This window comes from Podarcis erhardii, assembly GCF_964252035.2.
Source record: "Podarcis erhardii genome assembly, chromosome: 14".
NCBI classification, from domain to species: domain Eukaryota; kingdom Metazoa; phylum Chordata; class Lepidosauria; order Squamata; family Lacertidae; genus Podarcis; species Podarcis erhardii.
Genome location: NC_138503.1, coordinates 35040437 through 35061214, shown reverse-complemented (window position 1 = coordinate 35061214; position 20778 = coordinate 35040437). Strand labels below are relative to the sequence as shown.

The window sequence follows — 20778 nt, the reverse complement described above, 5'->3', positions numbered from 1 at the left end:
GTTTAAAGATTATTTACAGAAATACTGTAAAATTAATGAATGTTAGAAAAATGATGGAATGAAGTTATATGGCTTTAGCAGAAATGTTATAAGGAATTAGGTACAGACAGATTGTAAACGTATTAAAGGGAAAAAACAAGGTTAGAATATGTTAAGATAAATTACAGGACAGAAAACAGAGGAAGCTGGAAAGGAATTGCTGAAACAGTTAATTGAAGTGGAATACAAAAAAGGGAGGTGTGAGGAGGTCGCTGAAACAAGTGAACGAAAGTTATGATATTGAAATCAATGGATGTGTTTTTAATTGGTTTTGTTTTGTTTGGTTGATTCAATGTTTTAGGGTTTGGGTTGTGTGGTGTTTTTGTTTTTGTTTTTGTTTTTGTATTGTATTGTCTTGTTTAATTCTTTTTCTTTTCTTTTGTAATCTTTAAACTGCTAATAAATATTATTAAAAAAAGAGAAAAAAAATTAAATAGATAAATCAGTTTCTTCCCATTTCTGCATTTCATTGCAATTTTTAAAAATTCCACACAATAATTTGGATTTAAATATGTATTTTTAAAATTCTATCCTCCCCCCTCTAATATGCATTTTAATATGTTTTTTGATTTCTGTATTGGAAAATAGTTAATGCTGATGCATAAGTCAGTTCTGATCTTCACATTAATCAGTTGCCAATCAGATCAGCTCCTTTCAGAATCCTCACCACCAACAGCCTTGCTCTTTGCCAAAATCCTGTCCCCCCTTCAGAAATGTAACTGCTTCTCCTTTAACTGTCTTAACAGCTCCTATTATTTTTTCTGTTTCTTTCTGAAGAGCAAAGCAGGTGGCGGGCTGGGGTGTGTGGAGAGAGACAAACAGAATCAATGTGGGGAACTCATTTCTACTCTCCCCCTAGGTGGAAACGCTGAAGCTTACCTTCAGTGCTTCAGTGTGTAAGCAGAATTGGATTTCACAGGCAGATACACAGAAAGGCATACACAGCAAGCAAACAGTTGCTGGGGGCCAAGGAAGGAAGAAGAATATCCACCAATTCCCATTTGTCAGAGTAGAAGGAGATCTGGGTTTGTTTTATTGAGCAAATGAAATGCTAAATGACCTTAATGGCCATTCATTTGCACCTCTGGCCATTGTATGGTGGGCTGTTTTTAGAAATCTTCCTCTGCTGCTTCTGGAATCAATGATTAAAGCAGGATTGTTAATCAACTCATTAAATACTACTTAGAGTGATAATTTTGGATAATGGGCAATTTTAAGGGCATTAATGACAATCTGCAGTCAGCCTGATGGAATGTGGAGGGGGAACAGAGCTCACAGACTGGAGTGATGTCATATAAGCTGCTGCCGGTTTTCCATTGGTCAGATGTGACTTTGTTACAGATGATAAAGATGCGCCTATCTGTTCTTGTTCCAAGGAGTTTGCCATCTACATTTTAAACAGAGGAGGCGATAGAGAATCACAAGGTTACATACGCTTCAGGTTACAGACTCAGCTAACCCAGAAATAGTACCTCGGGTTAAGAACTTTGCTTCAGGATGAGAACAGAAATTGTGCTCTGGTGGCGTGGCGGCAGCAGGAGGCCCCATTAGCTAAAGTGATGCTTCAGGTTAAGAAGGGACCTCCAGAACAAATTAAGTACTTAACCTGAGGTACCACTGTAAATAAAAACTAGGTGGGGTTTTCAAAGCCCTGTGGACTATCCCTGTCTTGTCCAGTTCAGAATGCCAGATCCAGGATGCAACATGCCACATGTTCCCTGATACCAAGGGGAGAGAGACTCTGTGTTAAGAACATAGGAAGAGAGCTGGTGGATCAAGCCAATGGGCCATCCTCTTCTAACAACAGCCAGCTAGATGCCACTATGGGAATCCCAGTGGCAGAACCTGAGTACAACAGCAACTCTCCCTGCTCATCATTCTCAGCAACTGGTATTCAGGGATATACTGCATGGGTAGGCAAACTAAGGCCCGGTGGCCGGATCCGGCCCAATCGCCTTCTCAATCTGTCCTGCGGACGATCTGGGAATCAGTGTGTGATTCTACATGAGTAGAATGTGTGCTTTTATTTCAAATGCATCTCTGGGTTATTTGTGGGGCATAGGAATTCATTCATTATTATTTTTTTTTCAAAATATAGTCTGGTCCCCCACAAGGTCTGAGGGACAGTGGATTGGCCCCCTGCTGAAAAAGTTTGCTGACCTCTGATATACTGCCTCCAACAGTAGAGATAAAACATAGCAATTTGGGCTAATAAGCTTTGATAGCCTTGGGGCAACTGTGCCTATACCTCTTTTAAAGCCACCCATGTTAGTGGCCATCACTACCTCTTCTGGGAGTGAGTTCCATAGTTTAACTATGCACTATGTGAAGAAGCACTTTCTTTTATTGGAAACGGGGAGCTGCTAGTTCCGCCTGCTTTGCTCCACCTTTCAGCCCCAGGAGCCTTCATAATGGAGCTGTTGCCTTCCTGCTCTTGAGTTATAAAAGATGGCGGGGGGGCAGGAATCAGTTGCTGTTGTTGTTGTTGTTTAGTCGTTTAGTCGTGTCCGACTCTTCGTGACCCCATGGACCAGAGCACACCAGGCACTCCTGTCTTCCACTGCCTCCCGCAGTTTGTTTGTAGCTTCGAGGACACCGTCCAACCATCTCATCCTCTGTCGTCCCCTTCTCCTTGTGCCCTCAATCTTTCCCAACATCAGGGTCTTTTCCAGGGAGTCTTCTCTTCTCATGAGGTGGCCAAAGTATTGGAGCCTCAGCTTCAGGATCTGTCCTTCCAGTGAGCACTCAGGGCTGATTTCCTGAAGAATGGATACGTTTGATCTTCTTGCAGTCCATGGGACTCTCAAGAGTCTCCTCCAGCACCAAATCAGTTGCTAGATGTCATCAGTTTGGAGATTGCCTTTGGATGTGAAGTACTAGATATTGTCACTGGATATTTAAAATTCACACCTCTAAATTTCGCAATGCAGTTTTCTAACCCCCCAAAAGGTCTGTATTAGGAGGGAAGTATGCCCCAGAATATCTGCATTAGAGAAGACAATGTACAATGCACAACAATGCATTGTATCAGGGAAATTGTTTGCAAAAATGCATATATTGGGTAACATCACATACAAAACTAAAGTATATTAGGCGATATACACATAAAATGCATACAAAATGCAAACTTTTTTATAAAAGAAAATGACAAACTGATGATGGGAATGTGATGAACTGAACTTCAGACTGGAAAAAATACATCAAGAAACTGACATTCATCCATCTCTATGTACACACGCCAAATGGGTTGTATATTGGATTGGACTGGAACTTGTTAGGAGAAGTGAACCTTATAGCAACACCATTTCCCTGCACCCACTACAGCTCATCTGGTTATCAACATTGGGCTCAAAGTTAACTCACTACTTTGCCTGGCCAGGTTTATATACTTTAACATCCCATGTTAGGGTTAGGGTGTTTGTTTTAATTCTTGATGGCATCATGTACTACTAACATGAGTTTGACCAAACTGTGGGAAGCAGTGGAAGACAGGAGTGCCTGGTGTGCTCTGGTCCATGGGGTCATGAATAGTCGGACATGACTAAACAACTAAACAACAACAAGCATCATGTACAGTAATAGATATTTTCTTAGGCACTGACCTGGCATTTTAAAAAGGAGAAAACTAATGACACTAACATGTTCCCCCAAGTTCCTTGGCCAGTTGGAAAACTCAGACTGCCTGAGATGAGAGTTAAGGAAAAAAGTCATCTGTAGCGAGTAATAAACATTTGAGAATATTGCCTCTAATCATCCCTTTCCATTGTTTTTTGTTAAGCTTGTTTGTTTTAATACTATTTCATGAGTTTGATGATGCTATAATTTTCTAACGACTTACTCAAGATAGTGATAGAACTAATATAATATTTAATTGAGAACATTAATCTAATCATGCACTTATTGGTGCCTTATGGTTGAAACCAAGTTCAAGCTTCTATTTCTTTTTGAAGGGTGCATTATTTTACACAATAAAGTTCACACTTTCTATCCTCTTGGAACCCTTTTTACATTCTATTCTTCCCTGAAGGTCTCCTTGAAGACATTGTGAGAGATGGACCATGACTTGAGCTAGGAGCTGAGAACCAGGATTCGGGACGAAAGGGTTAAGTGAGAACCGGGAAGCAGGAGCCAGGATACAGGACCACACACCAGAGGTCAAGAAGCAGATGCTAGTCCTACTCAGGGTAGACCTACTCAGGGTAGACCTATTGAAATCAATGGACATGCCAGGTTCATTCCTTTTAATGAGTCAACTATATATAACTAAGTATAACTTAGTTAAATAGAACCCCAAGCCTCTTCTATCACCCAGAGGCAAGCCACAGTAACAATAGTACATAACATGCTGTTATTTTTCAGTTCTTTTTAGATTGGATCCTTTCTGTTTTTTAAAGAACCTGTAGTTATTAACCACAGTTCATTAGCTCACTGGTAGACTCATTCAGATGCTTCAAGTCTCCTCTTCCCCTAGAGTGGTATTCTGTTGCAGCTTTGCTTTGCTAAAAGATTTGTTAGTCTCAGCATGGAACTTTAAACTTCTAACATCTGCTCTGGCATGGTGGTGGTCCAATTGGCTTCTGTTTCACTTCCACATGTGTTTTGCCATCGTTGAAGGGTGCTAACACAAACCTTCCAGTCATTGCTTCAATCTCTGCAACTTTTTGTGCATCACTAAATCATTTCATTATTTTTTTTTTCATTCCAAAGACAATTATAGCCCAATGCAGATGCTGCTGAATCTCTGCTGGAACATAGGAAACTGCCTTGCACAGATCGAGCTCAATATTGTCTATACCAGTGGTTTTCAAGCAGTGTGCCGTGGCACCCTGGGGTGCCTTGAATGATAGTCAGGGGTGCTACAGAAACACTGGCCTTTGTCCCTCTTTCCTTCTCTCCTTCCTCTAATGTCTTCTCACATCTCTGCCTCCCCAAGGCTTGCACAGCTGTTTATTGCAGCAGCCCTGGCTATAAGCTCCGTAAGCAAATGATGCCTTTAAGAGGCACCTCTGCTGGGGGGGGGGGGAGCTCAGAGACCAGAGGACTCCAAAGGAGAGGGGAGACGAGAGGAGGCTGAGGGAACACTCCACAATGGAGGGTGTTAGAAAAAGTGTGAGGGGCTGCCAGCTCTGCAGGCAGGGGGTAAAATAAATGGGCTCCTGAGCCCCACAGGGGTGCTGCAGAAAGAATGTAGTTGGTTAAGGGAGCCATGGACTCAAAAGGGTTGAAAACCTCTGTTCTACACTGACTTAGGCAGTGGACATTCTTAGCCCTACTTGGAGATGTCAAGAATTGAATTAGGGGCCTCAAGATCCCTGGCATCTCAGGGTAGTCCTGAGAAAGAATCCTATAGGGAATCTTAGAGAACTGCTGGCAGTCAGTGTTTCTCAACTGTTCTGTGGAAGCCTGAATGGAACTATGAAGCAGTTCAAGGGGTTCTGTGAAGAAAAACATTGCAGTGGTGGGCAATGTGTGATGCTCCTGGTCCTGCCTTCTCCCTCTTGTAGCAACATGCAGTGTTGAGTAGGCTGCCCACTCTGTCCCACTTCTGGGTCAAATGTGGTGTTTGAGCACTTGCTATGAGAACCTCTTGTCCCCTCTTAGCTTCAGGAATTGGTCTCTCCTAGTTTAGGGCTGGATTTTCCAGGACACTACTGGGATTTCAAAGGTGAAATTGACATCCAGGGGGAATTTCTGAAAGGCAGCACTTCGGCCTGGATCTTAGGCAAGTCAATTGAAAAATCGTGGGGATTTTTTTGGCGTTTTTGTAAAAATAAAGCTCAACAACAAAGCTCAACAGCTTTCAGGGTGTCCTGGTTTTTACTTTTTGAAATATGGGAACCCTATCCTAGTTTTATTTAGAGATGCTGGGGAATGAACATGCATGCAAAGTAGATGCTCTGCTGCTGAACGACGACTCTTCCTTTGCAAACTATTTATTCCAGAATGGAGCAATGTAGAAACTAAAGCCAATGTTACGTATCCTAGCAGGAAATGCTGCTGGTGTGATCTGTGGTGCACTTTTGGCTTAGGAGACTTCTGCCTTGAATTATGGATTGCTTGAAGTCTCATCATCATTATTATCATCATCCCTCTTTTCCTACATCTAAGGTTCACTGGCTTTGTCTCTCCACACACATGTGTCCATGTGCATTGCACTATTGGTCACCCCTTTGTATGTGTGGATGCAGCATTTTTTAAAAAGAAAGAGTGCCATTATGGGAGGGAGTGGCATTTTGATTCAGCATTAATAAAAACAATTGAAGCATTGCAGCCAGTCTTCAAAATGGTCTTTTATGTGTAAGAACCCCAAAGGGATGGAGTGGGCAAAAAGTTGAAATTAATGACTAACTAGTGGAAGCCAGGTGCTGCTTGTGACACCTGTCCTTTGCTCTGCCTTTCCAATAAAAACAACCACCCACCTGACCTTTAGCATAACATTTGTTTTTGAGTTGCCCTTTAAAATACATTAATGGAGTCTTATTTCTTTTATTGAACCAGGCTTGTCTCTCCCCATTCATTCTTCTTACAGGGTGAGCCAGACCATTGGTCCACCTAGTTCAGTATTTTCTACACTGACTTGCAGTGGATCTGCAGGATTTCAGAAAGGGTCGCTTCCCAGCCTCACATGAAGATGCCAGGATTGAACCTGGGATGCTGCGTGCAAAGGAGATGCCCTGTCACTGAGCTAGGGAGTATAGGAATCTGCCAGTCAGTGTAGGCAATAGGCCGATGGACCAATGCCTTGAGTTGGCATAAGACAGCTTCCTGTGGTCCCTAGTTCCATGGTAGATTGCCTGCTTTGAGTGAAGAAAGTCACATATCCCAGTGGGGGAGGGAGTACATCTGCTATTTCATTTTACAGATGTAAGCAACTCATAATATGGGTTTTCTTCAAGTAATCTCTAAGAAAAGAAACACTAAGCTGCTTCCAAGGCAATTTAGGGTAGCCCTGCCCCTCAGTACTCACAGTTGACATCTACTCAGAGCTAACTTCCTTTCTAATGTGCTGCATTTTTTCGTGCATTTGATATTAGTTCCAACTCCCTATAAATCATTGCAATCTAGCTGCATCTTTTCCATGTCCCCCTATAAACTTACTGTACCCTACAATTGCTTGCCAAGCTACATAAATATTTTCCCCACCCACCCACACTTAAAGTATACAATTTTAAAATTAATCCTGGGCTTACACGATTTATATTGTTTTTTTCCTTAATCCTGCTCTAAAGTGATATTATATTATGCTGACTGCAAGGAACACAATACCTTATAAGTGCATTTTTTGCTGGAGCCTGGCATAAGCTTTGGGTAATTGCTTGCTATTAAATTCTCCTCTCGCAGTTATTTGTTGGGGAGAGTTTGGCCTGAGGATTTTCCAATTGCTTCTTGCTTTATTTTGCATGCATTTATGTATGATATTTTCATAAGGAAAACAATGTTTCCCATTAATTCAGTCACTTGTGATCTGGATGCTGATGTGTAATTCCTTCCATAGCCCACTGGAAATGGCAGGATGAATGTCAGGCATCTTCAGTTGTGGGTGGCAGGAGTCTGAAAACCTATATGCTCTAGGGCTCACGGCACTTAAGTTGCTGCCAATATGCTCAGCAACAGCTCAGGTGTAGGGAGCCCAGGCAGATGTCATTTCCAGTGCACCTAACATCTATGCTTAGAATATGGAACCCCTGGGAAAGCTTTGTTTCCCATGGCCCTTAGTCCCAGAGGTTCCACCATTCCAGTGTATTTAACAGAGGTTAGTGCCCACTGGGACTAGTAGGGCAGCAGTCAGGGAGCCCGACAGTAGGTGGAAATACCAGTTCATGGAAACCACAGGAGTAGAGAGTGCTGAGATCATGTCTAAGGGCTTGCTATTGGGGCATCTGGTTGGCCACTGTGAGAACAGGATGCTGGACTGGGTGGGCCTGATCCAGCAAGCTCTTTTCTTGTTACACAGTCTTTCTTTGCAACTGCATCCTAACTTGACCTGCACCTGACATCGCCTTGGCATTACAGGAAAAGATGCTTGATCTCTGAATCGCCGTGCCTGCAATGGAGTTCTTAATGAACCAAGACCTAAATACATTTCTCAAAGGTCCCAATTTACAGGGAAGTCACTCAGCTCAGTCTGTATGATACATTTTCTTCCAGGACTTGTATGGAAAGCTTATCTTTAACCAGCATGTGTTACGCTTACAGACATTGCCAGTGGGCTTCTGAATGTCTTGTGAGTTACACAAAGGGTAGCAGGTGTTATTTAGGCTAAATTGACCTTGAAATTGATTTCTTTATTTTATGACTTTCTGAAGGGAGATTAGCACTATTTCTTTCTTCCCTTGCAGTGTGAAACAATTTACATGGTAATAGATGGTTGAGACAGTCAAATAAATTGCTGGAAAGTGGTATTATTCAGAGGTGGCAATATGGATCTTGCTTGCATTGATTTCTTAGCCTCAGGGATACACTGATTTTCTAACATCTGGGGGCAAAAAGTCCAAATTTAATTCTGCTTTAAAGACAGGTATATGAGCAGTATTGTCTTCTGTGGCTTGGGATTTACTCTGAAATGATTTTTTTGGCCAAGCACCCATGTGTTCCTAACAGCAGGGGGGAAAGTATATCATGCTCTAGTATGTGGGGGTCTTCCCCAAGTCACCCCACCTCCCCATGGATACGCTACTGCTCTTGCACATGTAATGCATATACTGCCTCCAAAATTTCCACACTGCCAGCAGCAGATTTTGTGTGTGTGTGTGTGTGTGTGTGTGTGTGTGTGTGTAGCATGCTAATGGGTTTGCAATTGGGCAAGTCTGGATTTCAGGAATGGGGAAGCTGTGGCCCTCCAGATGCTGTTCCACTCCAACTCTCATCAGCCCCAGCCACCATAACCAATGGAGAGGGATGTTGGGAGTTGTAGTCCAAAATATCTGGAGGGCACCAGGCTGGGGAAGGCTTGCCATTAACCATGGTGGATTCCAACAGCATCTAGAGAATAGCAGGTTGGAAAAGGCTGGGTGTGATGGAAGAGACTATGAAGTGTTACAATGTGAGGGGGAGATTTAAGGATCAGGAAAACACAGGAAACAAGCTGCAATACATCAATGGTTAAACAGACAAAAGCCAACCACCATGGGCAGCTACTGTGGGGAATATGTTGTCCTTTCACTCACTTTTACTCCTGGTACAATGAACTTCTGAGAGGCAAAAAGAATACAACGTGTAAGTAGCTGCTGAGGTTATATTGAACAATTTAGCACCAAGGTTGCGTCACAATTTATTTAGCCTAGAAGTTGTACTTTGAAAGTGGGAGGGAAACTGGACGCTACCTATTTGTGGGCCTTCTGACAGCACTACCTCACAGGGTTGTTGTGCAGATTAAATGGGAAAATATATATGCCACCCTGGGCTCATTGTAGAAATGCGACAAAGAAATAATTTCACTCACTGGTGGTTCTGGTAACAGCACCAGTTGGGTTCTCCCATGTTGGAGAGCGCCATTTCTCAAGTGATTTTTACCCACACATTGGCTCTCATTCTGATTTTGCTTCATGATTGCACCACACAGCCAATGACATTTGACGACTGATGACACCTGAAGCCAAAGCAGAGTGAAGGCAACAGTTCCTGTCCTCTCTCTGATTTGGCTCCTGAGTAAAAATGAAACCTAGCTGTACTGTGGTTGCTGCTGCTATCAGGATCCCCAGTAAATCCACAGCCTGCATCCTTCAAATTTTCCATAATCCAGCCCTGCTGCTGCAGCTGCCAAAGAAAAGTTGGATTGGGAAGAATTTAGCTCAATCCTGTTTAAAAACATATTTACCTTTCGCCAGAGTGGTAGCCTTGAGATTTGATTTCTCCCACCCATTTTTTATTCTGTCCTTCCTCCAACAGACTCAAGGAAGCACACATAGCCTTCATTTCCCCCCTACAACAACCCTGTGAGGTAGTTTGGGATGAGTGGGAGACTCATCCACTGTACTGTGCAGTGAATGAGAATTTTCCTCTGGTCCATCTAGACTGAACACTCCTAGCCATTATGTATGTGTCAAATTCTGCTCTCATATGTGAGTTTCTCATGCCTCCTTCTCTCTGTCTTAATTCCAGGGCTATAAATCTGATGCTATGGAGCTAGGCTGCAGTGCCAGGAATCTTCCTCAAGGTCCAGTAAGTCGAAACATTTTGCTGAATGGATTAGATTCTGTAACTGCATTTTGCATTCTTTTTGGTGTGTGGCTCTTTTTGATCATCCATCAAATGCAATCTTTTTCTTCTTCTTTTTATAAAAACCCTGAGATGGATCGTGCGCCTCTTGGAAATAAGTGCATCAGAGTTTGCTAAATGTTCTCAAAGGTTCAGATGTATGACTTTAGCAGACTTGTGATTTGCTTGTCAGATGGAGGGAAATCGTTCAGAATAGCTGCAACTTGAGTTCATTAGGGAACCTGGTAAATCCATCTTGCACTGAAGGGCTTTTGAGCCCTCATTGTATTGATGATCACAAGATGGAGTGCACCTGACTTTTGTGAATAAGGGAAAGCAATGCGGGTGGGGGAGGCTTTTGCTATGTTTTCAGTTAGATGATAGCTGGAATGTGTATTTCATGCCATGTCATCCAAATCATGCACCACTTCATGTCCCCAGGGTGGGGAAGCCATGGGCAGTATAGATCTCCAATCATCCCCACTAATAGCCTCTAGGAGGGAGTAAGGGTATGCTCAGAACTCCCAGATATTCTAGCATCATTCTGAGAAAATGTTTTTTGGGAAATTTTGGCTTAGTTCTAGAGAGAAGCTCAGAAACATCATTGCCTGTTCTTGAGCACTGCATAACAGAGGGAACAGAGAGAATGGAACCCCAAAAGGATGGATTAACTGGACCAGCCCCTGGCTGCAGGAAGGGTGCATCTATATTGTTCTTGGATCTGATGGAGAATTTATGCAAGAGCCACTCACTATGGGCATAGTCAGGATTTATGTGTGGGGTGGGTGGGTGGGTGGAGAACCTCAGTTAGTTAAGTATTTTTATTGATTTCCTTGATTGGGGTGGGGCAACTGCCCCCTGCCCCACTTGATTACATCCATGTGTGCGCCACTTAAGGTACTGAAGTGATGTGTGCATTCAGTTTTACCCTTCTCCTCAACACTGTGCATGAGAAATATCCAAGGACTGCGTCTCATTAGGTGGGCAAAAATAACCACTGATCAATGATTGCTGATGTTAAAGGTACAGCTTTGATTCCTTCCATTCTGTACCAGCCACAACAGTGTTTTGATTCTGTTGTCTTTAGTGTTTTCAGACCAGCAACCCACCTTTAACCCAAGTATGACTTTGGGGTCCCATCTTCCTTCCTTCCTTCCTTCCTTCCTTCCTTCCTTCCTTCCTTCCTTCCTTCCTTTCTTTCACTATATATTTGTATGGTGTACTGCTGTTGCAACCTATCTTGAACCAAGTTACAGCCTGGTAGTGGATGTTCTACCACCAGCTGAAGGCCAGTGCTTTAACTCAGAGAGGCAGTTTGCACAGCTTCTAAAATCATGGAAGGAGTTTATGAGTTTGATGAAATCCCCATGTAGAATTGCTTTTTAAATATATATCAAAATGGAGATTGACTCAGAGCAGACTCAGAGCAGACATAGGCAAACGGCCCTCCAGATGTTTTGAGACTACAATTCCCATCATCCCTGACCACTGGTCCTGTTAGCTAGGAATGGTGGGAGTTGTAGTCCCAAAACATCTGGAGGGCCGTTTGCCTATGCCTGACTTAGAGTTCACCATAACATCATTTATTGTGGACAGAAGATGCTCTTTACCTCCATTAACTACGACTAGACATGTAGTTATAGTAATAAAGATTATATTTATGAAAATATAACTTAGTGGATCTGCAAATAAAACCAAACTTCAGTTAACCTGTTGGTTAAAATTCTCTTTCCTGCCTGGACCAAAAAGTAATTAAACCAAATCAGAAAAAACACACACCACAGGAATCCCCAGCAGTGTGAAGGAAATGCAAAGTAGGATTACTAAAACCATTTGGGACACCCCCAAGAAAATTCATATTCAGCCCTTAAACAGGTGACTAGCTAAGCCCCCACTGCAAAGGAGGGAGGGAGGTGCAGGGGCGTAGGGAGGGGGTGCGGGGAGTGCAGTCTGCCCTAGGTGTCATCCCTGAGGGGGTGACAAAATGGCACACTGCAAGGGGGGGCACTTACCATGGGGCCTGGCCTGCAGTGCACCCAAGCCACGCAACTCTCCTGGGAGTGATGCAGTGGCTTGGGGCCCCGCGCTGCCCAAAATGGCAGCGTGGGGCTTGTGTCCGCCAGGCAGACTTCGTGGACAGCTCTCCCCGCCCCTGCCGCTCTGGGTGCCAGAGCAAGTAGCTACGCCCCTGGGAAGGTGCCATGAAGAGAGAGAAGAGTTTTAGGTGGCACAGGCTTATAAATCATGATCCTTCCCCTTTGTAATCATCCCCCACATAGCATCCCTGCCTTCTTCCCTGCAAAAAAACAACATTAGTGTCTTCCTTCCCAGGGTGTGGCAAATTCGTCCTCACCCAAGGGCAGAAGCAGCGTTGTGTGTTGACTGTTGGAGTGGTGTTCAGAGGCTGATGACTTGGGCACCTTACTTAGGGTGCTTTGTTTGGGTGGGCTATGTCCTCAGCTGTCCACTAGTGTAGTGGGACAGGCAGTGAGGAATTTGTATCTGTCATCAGAAGACTGAATCACAACACAGCAGGGACGTGTCTTGCAAAATGATATAATGCTGATGGGGAGGGCGCTTTGGTGGACCGTGGCCTTTTCAAACCCCAGGGATGGAGTAATGGTTTGTTCTGCATGCTGGAACTGTGTGATCTATGGATGCTCTCCAGTTATACAGCCTTAATGAAGGCAGGATTTGCCAGGGAGGACATCACCGCGCCGTATGTTGCTCTCATGGAAAAGATGCTACTTACCCAAATAAGTTACAAGCTAGCCTCTGCTGTCCTGGCAAATCTAATTGTGAGACCGTGTGGAGCAACTGATAGCTGCACAAATTGTATTGCTCCTCCTGAGATTTTGTGTACTGCATAATAAGTGTGCCTTGATAGCTGGTATTCAGCACAAATTCCTCTGAATGCACATCAGCAACGCCAACATCTGGGTGCAATTCTGCTGACGCTGTTCTTGCAGAGGCAGTGGATGAAAATAAGCAGGTTTTAAAACACACACACACACACACACAGAGAGAGAGAGAACAGAAAACGGTGGTTTCAGAGAGAAAATTATGTGCTCTGATATTCAGTAGTTTATGCACGTTATCCTACATCACTAGGTTGTAAAGAGGAAACATTAAACCTATCTTTTGCTCATTTGACCTTGCCCACTTGCAGTAGGACAGATCTGATTTGGTGCAGTTCGTTGGCCATGGGGAGACATTCCCTCCACCCACACCCCCGTCACAGGCAGTCTGCCTCTGAATGCTGTTTGCTGGGAATGCAAGTTTATCTGCATGATCGCCTTGCCCCACATACATGCCCACTTGACCACTTAGATCCATGCACATAGGCGCTTAGTTGCCATGTGATACTCATTCTGCATTTGTAAGGAATCAGTCTTTTAATTTGGTGGCTCTTGTGCTTTGGAACTCCCTGCCTATTGAAACCAGGCAGGCCCTTTCACTAGTCTTTTCAGCACCTGCACAAAAACATTTTTGTTTACACAAGCCTATCCAGACATGTAGACTGTTGGCATGTGTTTTAATCAGGTTTTTAGTTTATTGTTTTAATTATTGTTGAAGGTTTTAATTAGTTGGTTTTAACTGTTCCCCCCCCAATCATTTCACTGTTTTTTTCTTCTTTTTAACTGCTTTGAGAGGTTTTTGCTAGCAAGCGGTATATGTATGTTTTATTCAATAAATAAATAAAGAAATAATTTCTAAGTTTGGGATTTGTACCATCCTTGAGATAGGAAATAGGCAACAGGAAAATTTCAGGCTGCTAGCCAACAAGAGAAGAGAGGGTTGATTGCTGGGCCATTTTAGAACAGGTGGATTTGCAGGAAGCATCCAAGCAAGGTGGAAAATAATGCAATTCCCTCTCATCCAGTCCTATTCCATTCTTCATTTGGCTTCAGATGAAACTGGCATCTTTGTCATTGCTGGGATTGTGCCTTAGACATGATTCTGTAGCTTCCTGAAGAGTGATGTTGGTAAACATCCAGTCTCTGGAAGAAAAGCAAAAAGGGAGTTGATTTAGAACAGCTTTGCGATTATCATTTTGAGAAGTGAAAGGGATTAGATTAGACAAATGCACGGAGGATGCATGCATGTCAGTGGCACTGGATTGATTATATGGGTTCAAGAACCACACACCCACAACACCTCTGTCTTGCCAGGATTCAGACTCAAGTGTGTGGACCCTCATCCAGCCAAACACTGAGTCCAGACATTAATCCAGGGCTTGCATGGCCTCTTCTGATCCAAATGTTGCAGAGAACTAGAACTGCATATAATCTCCACACTGATGACACCTCTTCTGTTGATCACCAAAGTGCTCTGTTGAGACCAGAGAGAGTTTCAGAAGTTCATTGCCTTAGAAGGGAATCAACCCCTGTGGTGCCTGTCAGGCTACAACCCATTTTTCATCCATTCCCATTTTTCATTTGGCAGACAGTCTTCAATTTTTATTTCACACCATGCTGGAGGTGAATTACAACTGATCATGAATTCATAGAGCTACCAAGTAAGTCAGTTGGCTTGTGAAACAGGCATTAATGAGCGGTTACAATTTACATAACACACACACACACACATCCAATCTAATACAGGAGCTTGCTGTTGGAAGTTTTCTGTATTGTGAGTGGCACTTACTTGTGCTCTGATCAAAGAGAAATTGGTTGCCTGCCACCAAGGGAAAGACTCTGTTTCCCCTTCTCTCTTCCTGGCACAGCTGCTCTAGTTTAAAAACCTATTAAAGTGGGATCAAACTCATTTTATAATACTGATAATCCCCCTCTGCCCCTCTTGCAGCAGTTAAATGCTTTATTAAAGACTCGATGGCCTTTGGCTCAGGTTGGTATAAAACTATTTCATTGGTGTTGAAATTGCACTATGCATGTTGCAAACTGCCTGTTCACACCTTCCTGTGCAATGGAGGCTGGTACCCATTGGGGCTGAAAGGGTGGATGGCAGGAAGCCCAACAGTAGGCGAAGCCAGGCAGAAGCAACTCATTCTGGTTTTGTTTCCCTCCCCCTCCCTTTTGAGTTTTGCAGACTCGGGAAGAGGAAGCTGACAGTGAGGCAGCAACCCCTGGGCAGCTTGAAAGTATGAAGGCAGGCAACTGGGGGCTGGCTGAGGGCAGACTGAGCTTGATGGGGACAGTTGTCCCATTTGCATCAATAGAACAGCCTCCTCTGTGCCTATGTACTTTCTTGGTTCTAGAGCCAAGACTGTTCCATTTACCAGCCCTCTTTCTCCTGCAAGTGTTCCTGCCTACAAACCCCTCAGGCCCCAGTGCATTTCACCATGAACTAGATGGCTGTCATCATGTGAAAGACAACAACCCCATGACTGCAATCATGGAGCAGGAATCCTAACAGGAAGCTATGCTCTACCTCCACAATCAGAGGCAGCAATGTTTCTGAATACCAGTTGCTAGAAAGGCAGAGTGCCCTTGAGCTTGGATCCTGCTTGAAGGTTTCCTAAAGGCACATGGTTGGCCATTGTGAGAACAGGATGCTGGACTAGATGGAGCATTAGTCTGATCAAGCAGGTTCTTATGTTCTTACAGCTGGTGCAGGCCAAAGAGGGATTTGGATTAGTGCTGGTTCAACCCAATCATTAGTCCAGGTGTGTTTGTGTGGGGGGACCTTTTTCATGCAGAGGGTCATATTCCCCTCTGGACAACTTGCCAGGGGCTGCATACTGGTGATGAGCAGGCCAGAGGTAAAATCAGGTAGAGCTTAAAATGCAAATGTTGCAATTGCATGGTATGTTAGTGTCAGGAACTGGACTGAGGACGAATGATGGAGACCACCCTCTCCTCCTTAATGTTCCCAAGAAGAGGAGGACAGTATAGATTTACAACAGTGGTTTCCAGAAGGTCATAGTTCAGAGGCTGCAGAGGGCAGAAGCTGGGAAATATTGGGAGAGGGGCAGGACGAAGCAGCAGCACCAGGGGAGAGACATCTAACAGACTCAGTGTCTTTAGAAGCATTCCTGACCCCTCCCCTTTTCCAGGACCTGGCAGACATTGAGAGTAGGAGAACAGAAAGCTCAGAGGCAGAAAGCACAGATCGGCTGACGCAGGGATGATGTAGAATAGGAGAGACGGAGGGGGTGGGACTTGACTCGGAGCAACGCCATTACTGAAATAGAGGCACCTTTTCTAAGCCTCTCGTTGTGAATATTGGATAAAAGACTTGGTTAGAGCTCTTCTTGTTTATCTGATTCTTGGCTGCCCAGCGTGGGAGGGATCGGATTTCCTGAAGCCTGACAGTCAGAAGTTTCTACACACACCATTCAGTATCTTCCATCCCAGGAAGGAAGCGGGATTAACAGAGTCTGAGGACACATTCCAGCCAAGCAAAAACACTTGAGGAAAGTGAGAAGCAGGGCCAGTAGGAGGTGTGGCTTGGAAAGGGGTGTTCTGAGGGCCAGATAGAGAAACATGAAGGGCCACATTTGGCCCCTGGGCAGAGGGCCCTCACCCTTGCAATAGTCAAAGCCAGCAGCAGACTAGAGTGCTGGGATTCCAGGTCTCGCAAGAGTTTCCCCAAAATCCAGAAAAAAAACCACCCCTTGCAGCAGCCCAGTTTGGAGAGCATTGCCCAAGCACAGCCTTTAAGTTTCTTCCAATTTCCCATTTTGGTATCCTTATCAGGAATAACAAGGCAATATATATCCCTGTGTTAAAATAATGAGTCCCCTAAAATTAGTTCTCTCTCTACTCTTCTGACACAAACCTCAGCTGTGTGACCCCCATTGTAGAAAGCCCTTCACAAACATAGCAAACAGAGGGATGTGCCTAGTTAAAACTAGTGGCTAGATAAAGTTCCACACTCAGAGAATGAGTCTGCTATCAGTAGATCATGGGTGGCAATGCTTTTTCTGTTGGAGGGCTGCATTTCCTTCTGGGCAGCCTTTTGAAGGCCACATGCAGGTGGTGAATGGAGCCAAAGGCAAAAGCGGACAGAGCAGCAAATTAATTTTTTAGCTTTGTATAGGAGTGCTACACACTCCTTTCTCCATCCAGGCATTCAAAGGACATTAGTAGAGTTTCCCAGACACATCCCAGCCTGGCAAAAATACTTGAGGAGAGTGCAAAACAGGGCTGAGGAGAGCATGACTTGCAGAGAGGATATATCCCAAGGGCTTGGATGGGTCCCAAGGGCTAGATGGAGAGGTTTGGAGGGCCACACTTGCCCCCTAGGCCTGAGGTTCCCCACCTCTAGTATATATGATATGGTAGCCATATCTACAGGCAAAAGTAGAGAGACAGGCTTCAAATCACTTGGTGGTGCTTCCCTCTGGAAAAAAAACCAAACCCTTAATACTTCTAGTGGCATTCAATCTCCCTCTAGAGCCAAATGGGCTGTGATGGTTCCCATTCAATGTCTGGAAATTATATCACTATTTATTGCAGTGTTTTGCCCTCTGCTAAAGCGCCCTTATTTTCCTTCCCATTTCTGAAAGTTGTGCAAAATATTGATATTGGATAACAAGAAACAATCACGCTTGGGTCTGTTTGTTTAATCAGGAGACTATGAGAAAAGAGTTTGGCTGGATGGGAGAAGTCTTAAAGGTAGTTCAATGTAGGCAATAATGATTTTTCTCCTTTTCGTCGTCTTTTTTTTTTTTTTTTTTTTGCCAAGAAATAAAATTGCTGCAGGAGTGCAGTCTGTGATCTGAATGGAAATGAGATACCAAGCTACCTGAAATTACCTGGCCATGCGTCTTCAAGGGAGAGACGGCATTTGCTCTGGTCCAGCAAGGCAGATGTCTGGTCAGAAAAGGTTTCAAGGCACATTTAGTGTGTCATGCATGCAACATGGGCTTGCTTTTAAGCTCTTTAGTTGCCCGTTGTCAACTGCACTGGAGCACAAATGGGAACAGGAATCCCAAACCACCTGTGTCAGGAGCTATATACACACACACACAAATTGGGCAAAGTTGCAACTAGGCTGCTAGTACGTTGGGAGCCTGTAGACTGCAATAACCTGTAGTGCAGGGGTGGCTAACTTTTTTTAGTCAATACACTTCTTGTAGGGCCCCATGCCAGCCCTATGGATAACATACATGTATGTATATACAGCATATATACCGAAAACCTACACAGGCACATAGCACTCTCTGGATTTTAGGCAACTGCATTTTACTCATGGAAATTATTCAGCCTCAGTAAGTCATGCTCATTAATTTTAGTGAGTCTGCTCCGAATATGGCTAATGTTGGATAAAACCCTCTCTTTCATGTACCCATCTCTTTCTTCCCCATACCAAGAACCACATTTCGAACGTTCCAGGGGCCACACGTCAGTGGTGGGCAAATCCAGAAGCAAAACTGGGCAGAGCAAAATGTGTGAACTTGACATTTGCGCAGTAGGCTGCTTTCTGTACACACTCTCACTCCCACCACCACCCTAGTATCCTCTGCCCAGGCCAACAAGAAGCATTATCGGAGTTCAGTAAATGCCATTAGTCCAGCTGCTAAACTGGGAATCTGAGTGCACATTCTGCCAATATCCAGATTTTTGTACGCAATTTTACCCAGTATACACATTTTTGCAAGCCATTTTCTCTAATGATATGAATTTTTGGACATTACTTTCACAGATCTCTGCATTTTTATGCACTTTCCTCTGATACATGCCTTTTTTTGTAAATATTTTGGGTTGAATAACGGCATCCTAAAATTGGGAAAAGTGTGAATTTTGAAAGATAGCTGTGTTACAGTTTGCATACAGGTTTAGGAAATGTAAATTAGGTAAATTTGCATTAAAATGCAAACCAATCCAATCTACCTCTTAGTTAATCGTGCCATGGAAACAGATTTTGGGCACGTTTTCCTTGAAATATAGCTCCCCCTCTATGCTTCTATTTATAATTGCTTGCAAAGTGTGATTACATATGCATTTATTATTATTATTACTACTAATAATTCAATTTAAATCATGCTGTTCCTCCCAAAGGAGCCATCGGTGGCAAAAACATAATCATCATCAACAACTTTAATAACAGTAATAATAATAATTTGCGAGGACAAGTTAGTGTGGGAATGTACTTAACTTAAAATTGGAAGTATCAGAAACTGAAAGTGTGGTTTGTTTATCCCTACTCTCTGCACATTCTGTTTGGATCCTGACAGTGCGAGCAGATATATAGGTACTGCTGCGACGAGAAGGTAAACAGCATTTCCGTGTGCTCTGGCTTCCATCATGGTGTCCCATTGCGCCAGAAGGGGTTTAGTTATGCTGGCCACATGACCAGGAAAGCTGTCTGTGGACAAACACCAGCTCCCTTGGCCTGAGAGCGAGGTGAGAGCTGCAACTCCATAGTCACCTTTGACTGAACTTTACCATCCAGGGGTCCTTTACCTTTACCTTTAGTTGCTTGTGCAATTGCCTTTTTTGCCAAGTTGATACTGATGAATGGTTAAGGATAAAGAAAAAGAGAAAAGGATCCTGTCTTTCCAAAAGTCTTGTTTCCTTCCTTTCGAGACACAGAATCATGTTGACAGAAGTGTGTTGACGGCAAAGAAAAATGCAATGCTGAGATTTCAAGTGTGGTGATCAGATGCCATCTAGTGACAATTTCTAGGAAGTTGTGTTTCATGATATCTATGACTCTGTCCCATTTTAAAAGCCACAAACTTGATATTTGGGTTCTTTGAAGTGTGTTACGTTCCCCCTTTTGAATATATGCATTTTTTCTGGGCATAAATTCAGAGCATGCAACTTTTTTTTTTACATATTCATTTGTTCCTTTGTTTGTTTCAAATATCCATGCTGCCTTTGTACACACAAAGAGCCTTCAAACTGGCTTTTTAAAAAAATGCCCAAGAGCAAAGTAAAGCGGGGGGGAAAGGTTTACAAAGAATGGAAGATAAAAAAGGCACATTGGCAACAAGGATGAAATGCTTGGTAGCCTATCCCCAAACAGAGAACCAAAAATAGCAGTTCAATCCCCACAGGGTTGTGTCAGGTTCATTAATTTAAATCGGTCTATTATGAGTAGGATTGGGTGCAACTCCTTGGAATTAATCGGCCTATGTTGTGTCCATTCATTTCAAGGGGTCTACTCTGAGTTGAATTCGCACTGGATCTCAGCAAACACAAAAAGCTTGTATTCTACCATAATTACACAGGGCACTTCCTCCACAACTGCCCATGCCAATGGCAGGTGATCATGGCAAGGAAAAATCACATCCTTCTAACAGAAAACTCATTTGGCGATGTCAGCAGGACTGTAGCCCAAAGAGGGCTGCGGAGAAACAAGAGAAAGGTACCTGAATTCATTCATTAGATTTCTTACCTGCCCTCCACCATAAGATCACAGGACAAGCTGAAACAATATATCAATGCAATATTAAAATATTACAGCAATTTACATGGGAAGAATAGGATGGGTCCTAAAAAGAGAGCATGTTGGACGTTGACGACAGATAAAAGAAGGAACTTTTTCCATGCAGCACATAGCTAAACTATGGAACTCACTTCCGCAGGAGAAGTGATGGCCACCAACTTGGATGGCTTTGAAAGAGTATTA

The 20778-nt window shown here is 43.5% G+C and overlaps 2 protein-coding genes across 17 annotated transcripts in view; both read left to right on the top strand.

The window, feature by feature from the left end:
• The window catches only part of RBFOX1 (RNA binding fox-1 homolog 1), a 1493407-nt gene that overhangs the window by 134799 nt on the left and 1337830 nt on the right, over nt 1-20778 (top strand). For all 16 annotated transcript variants that reach the window (XM_081840292.1, XM_081840267.1, XM_081840271.1 and 13 more), the window contains exon 2: nt 10141-10200. In XM_081840292.1, coding sequence (XP_081696418.1) covers nt 10141-10200 — 60 coding nt within the window. The remainder of the gene's footprint in view (nt 1-10140; nt 10201-20778) is intronic.
• The window catches only part of LOC309329678 (uncharacterized protein), a gene marked incomplete at its 3' end in the record, with an annotated part of 831621 nt that overhangs the window by 58061 nt on the left and 752782 nt on the right, over nt 1-20778 (top strand). The gene's annotated exons all lie outside the window — the stretch shown is intronic.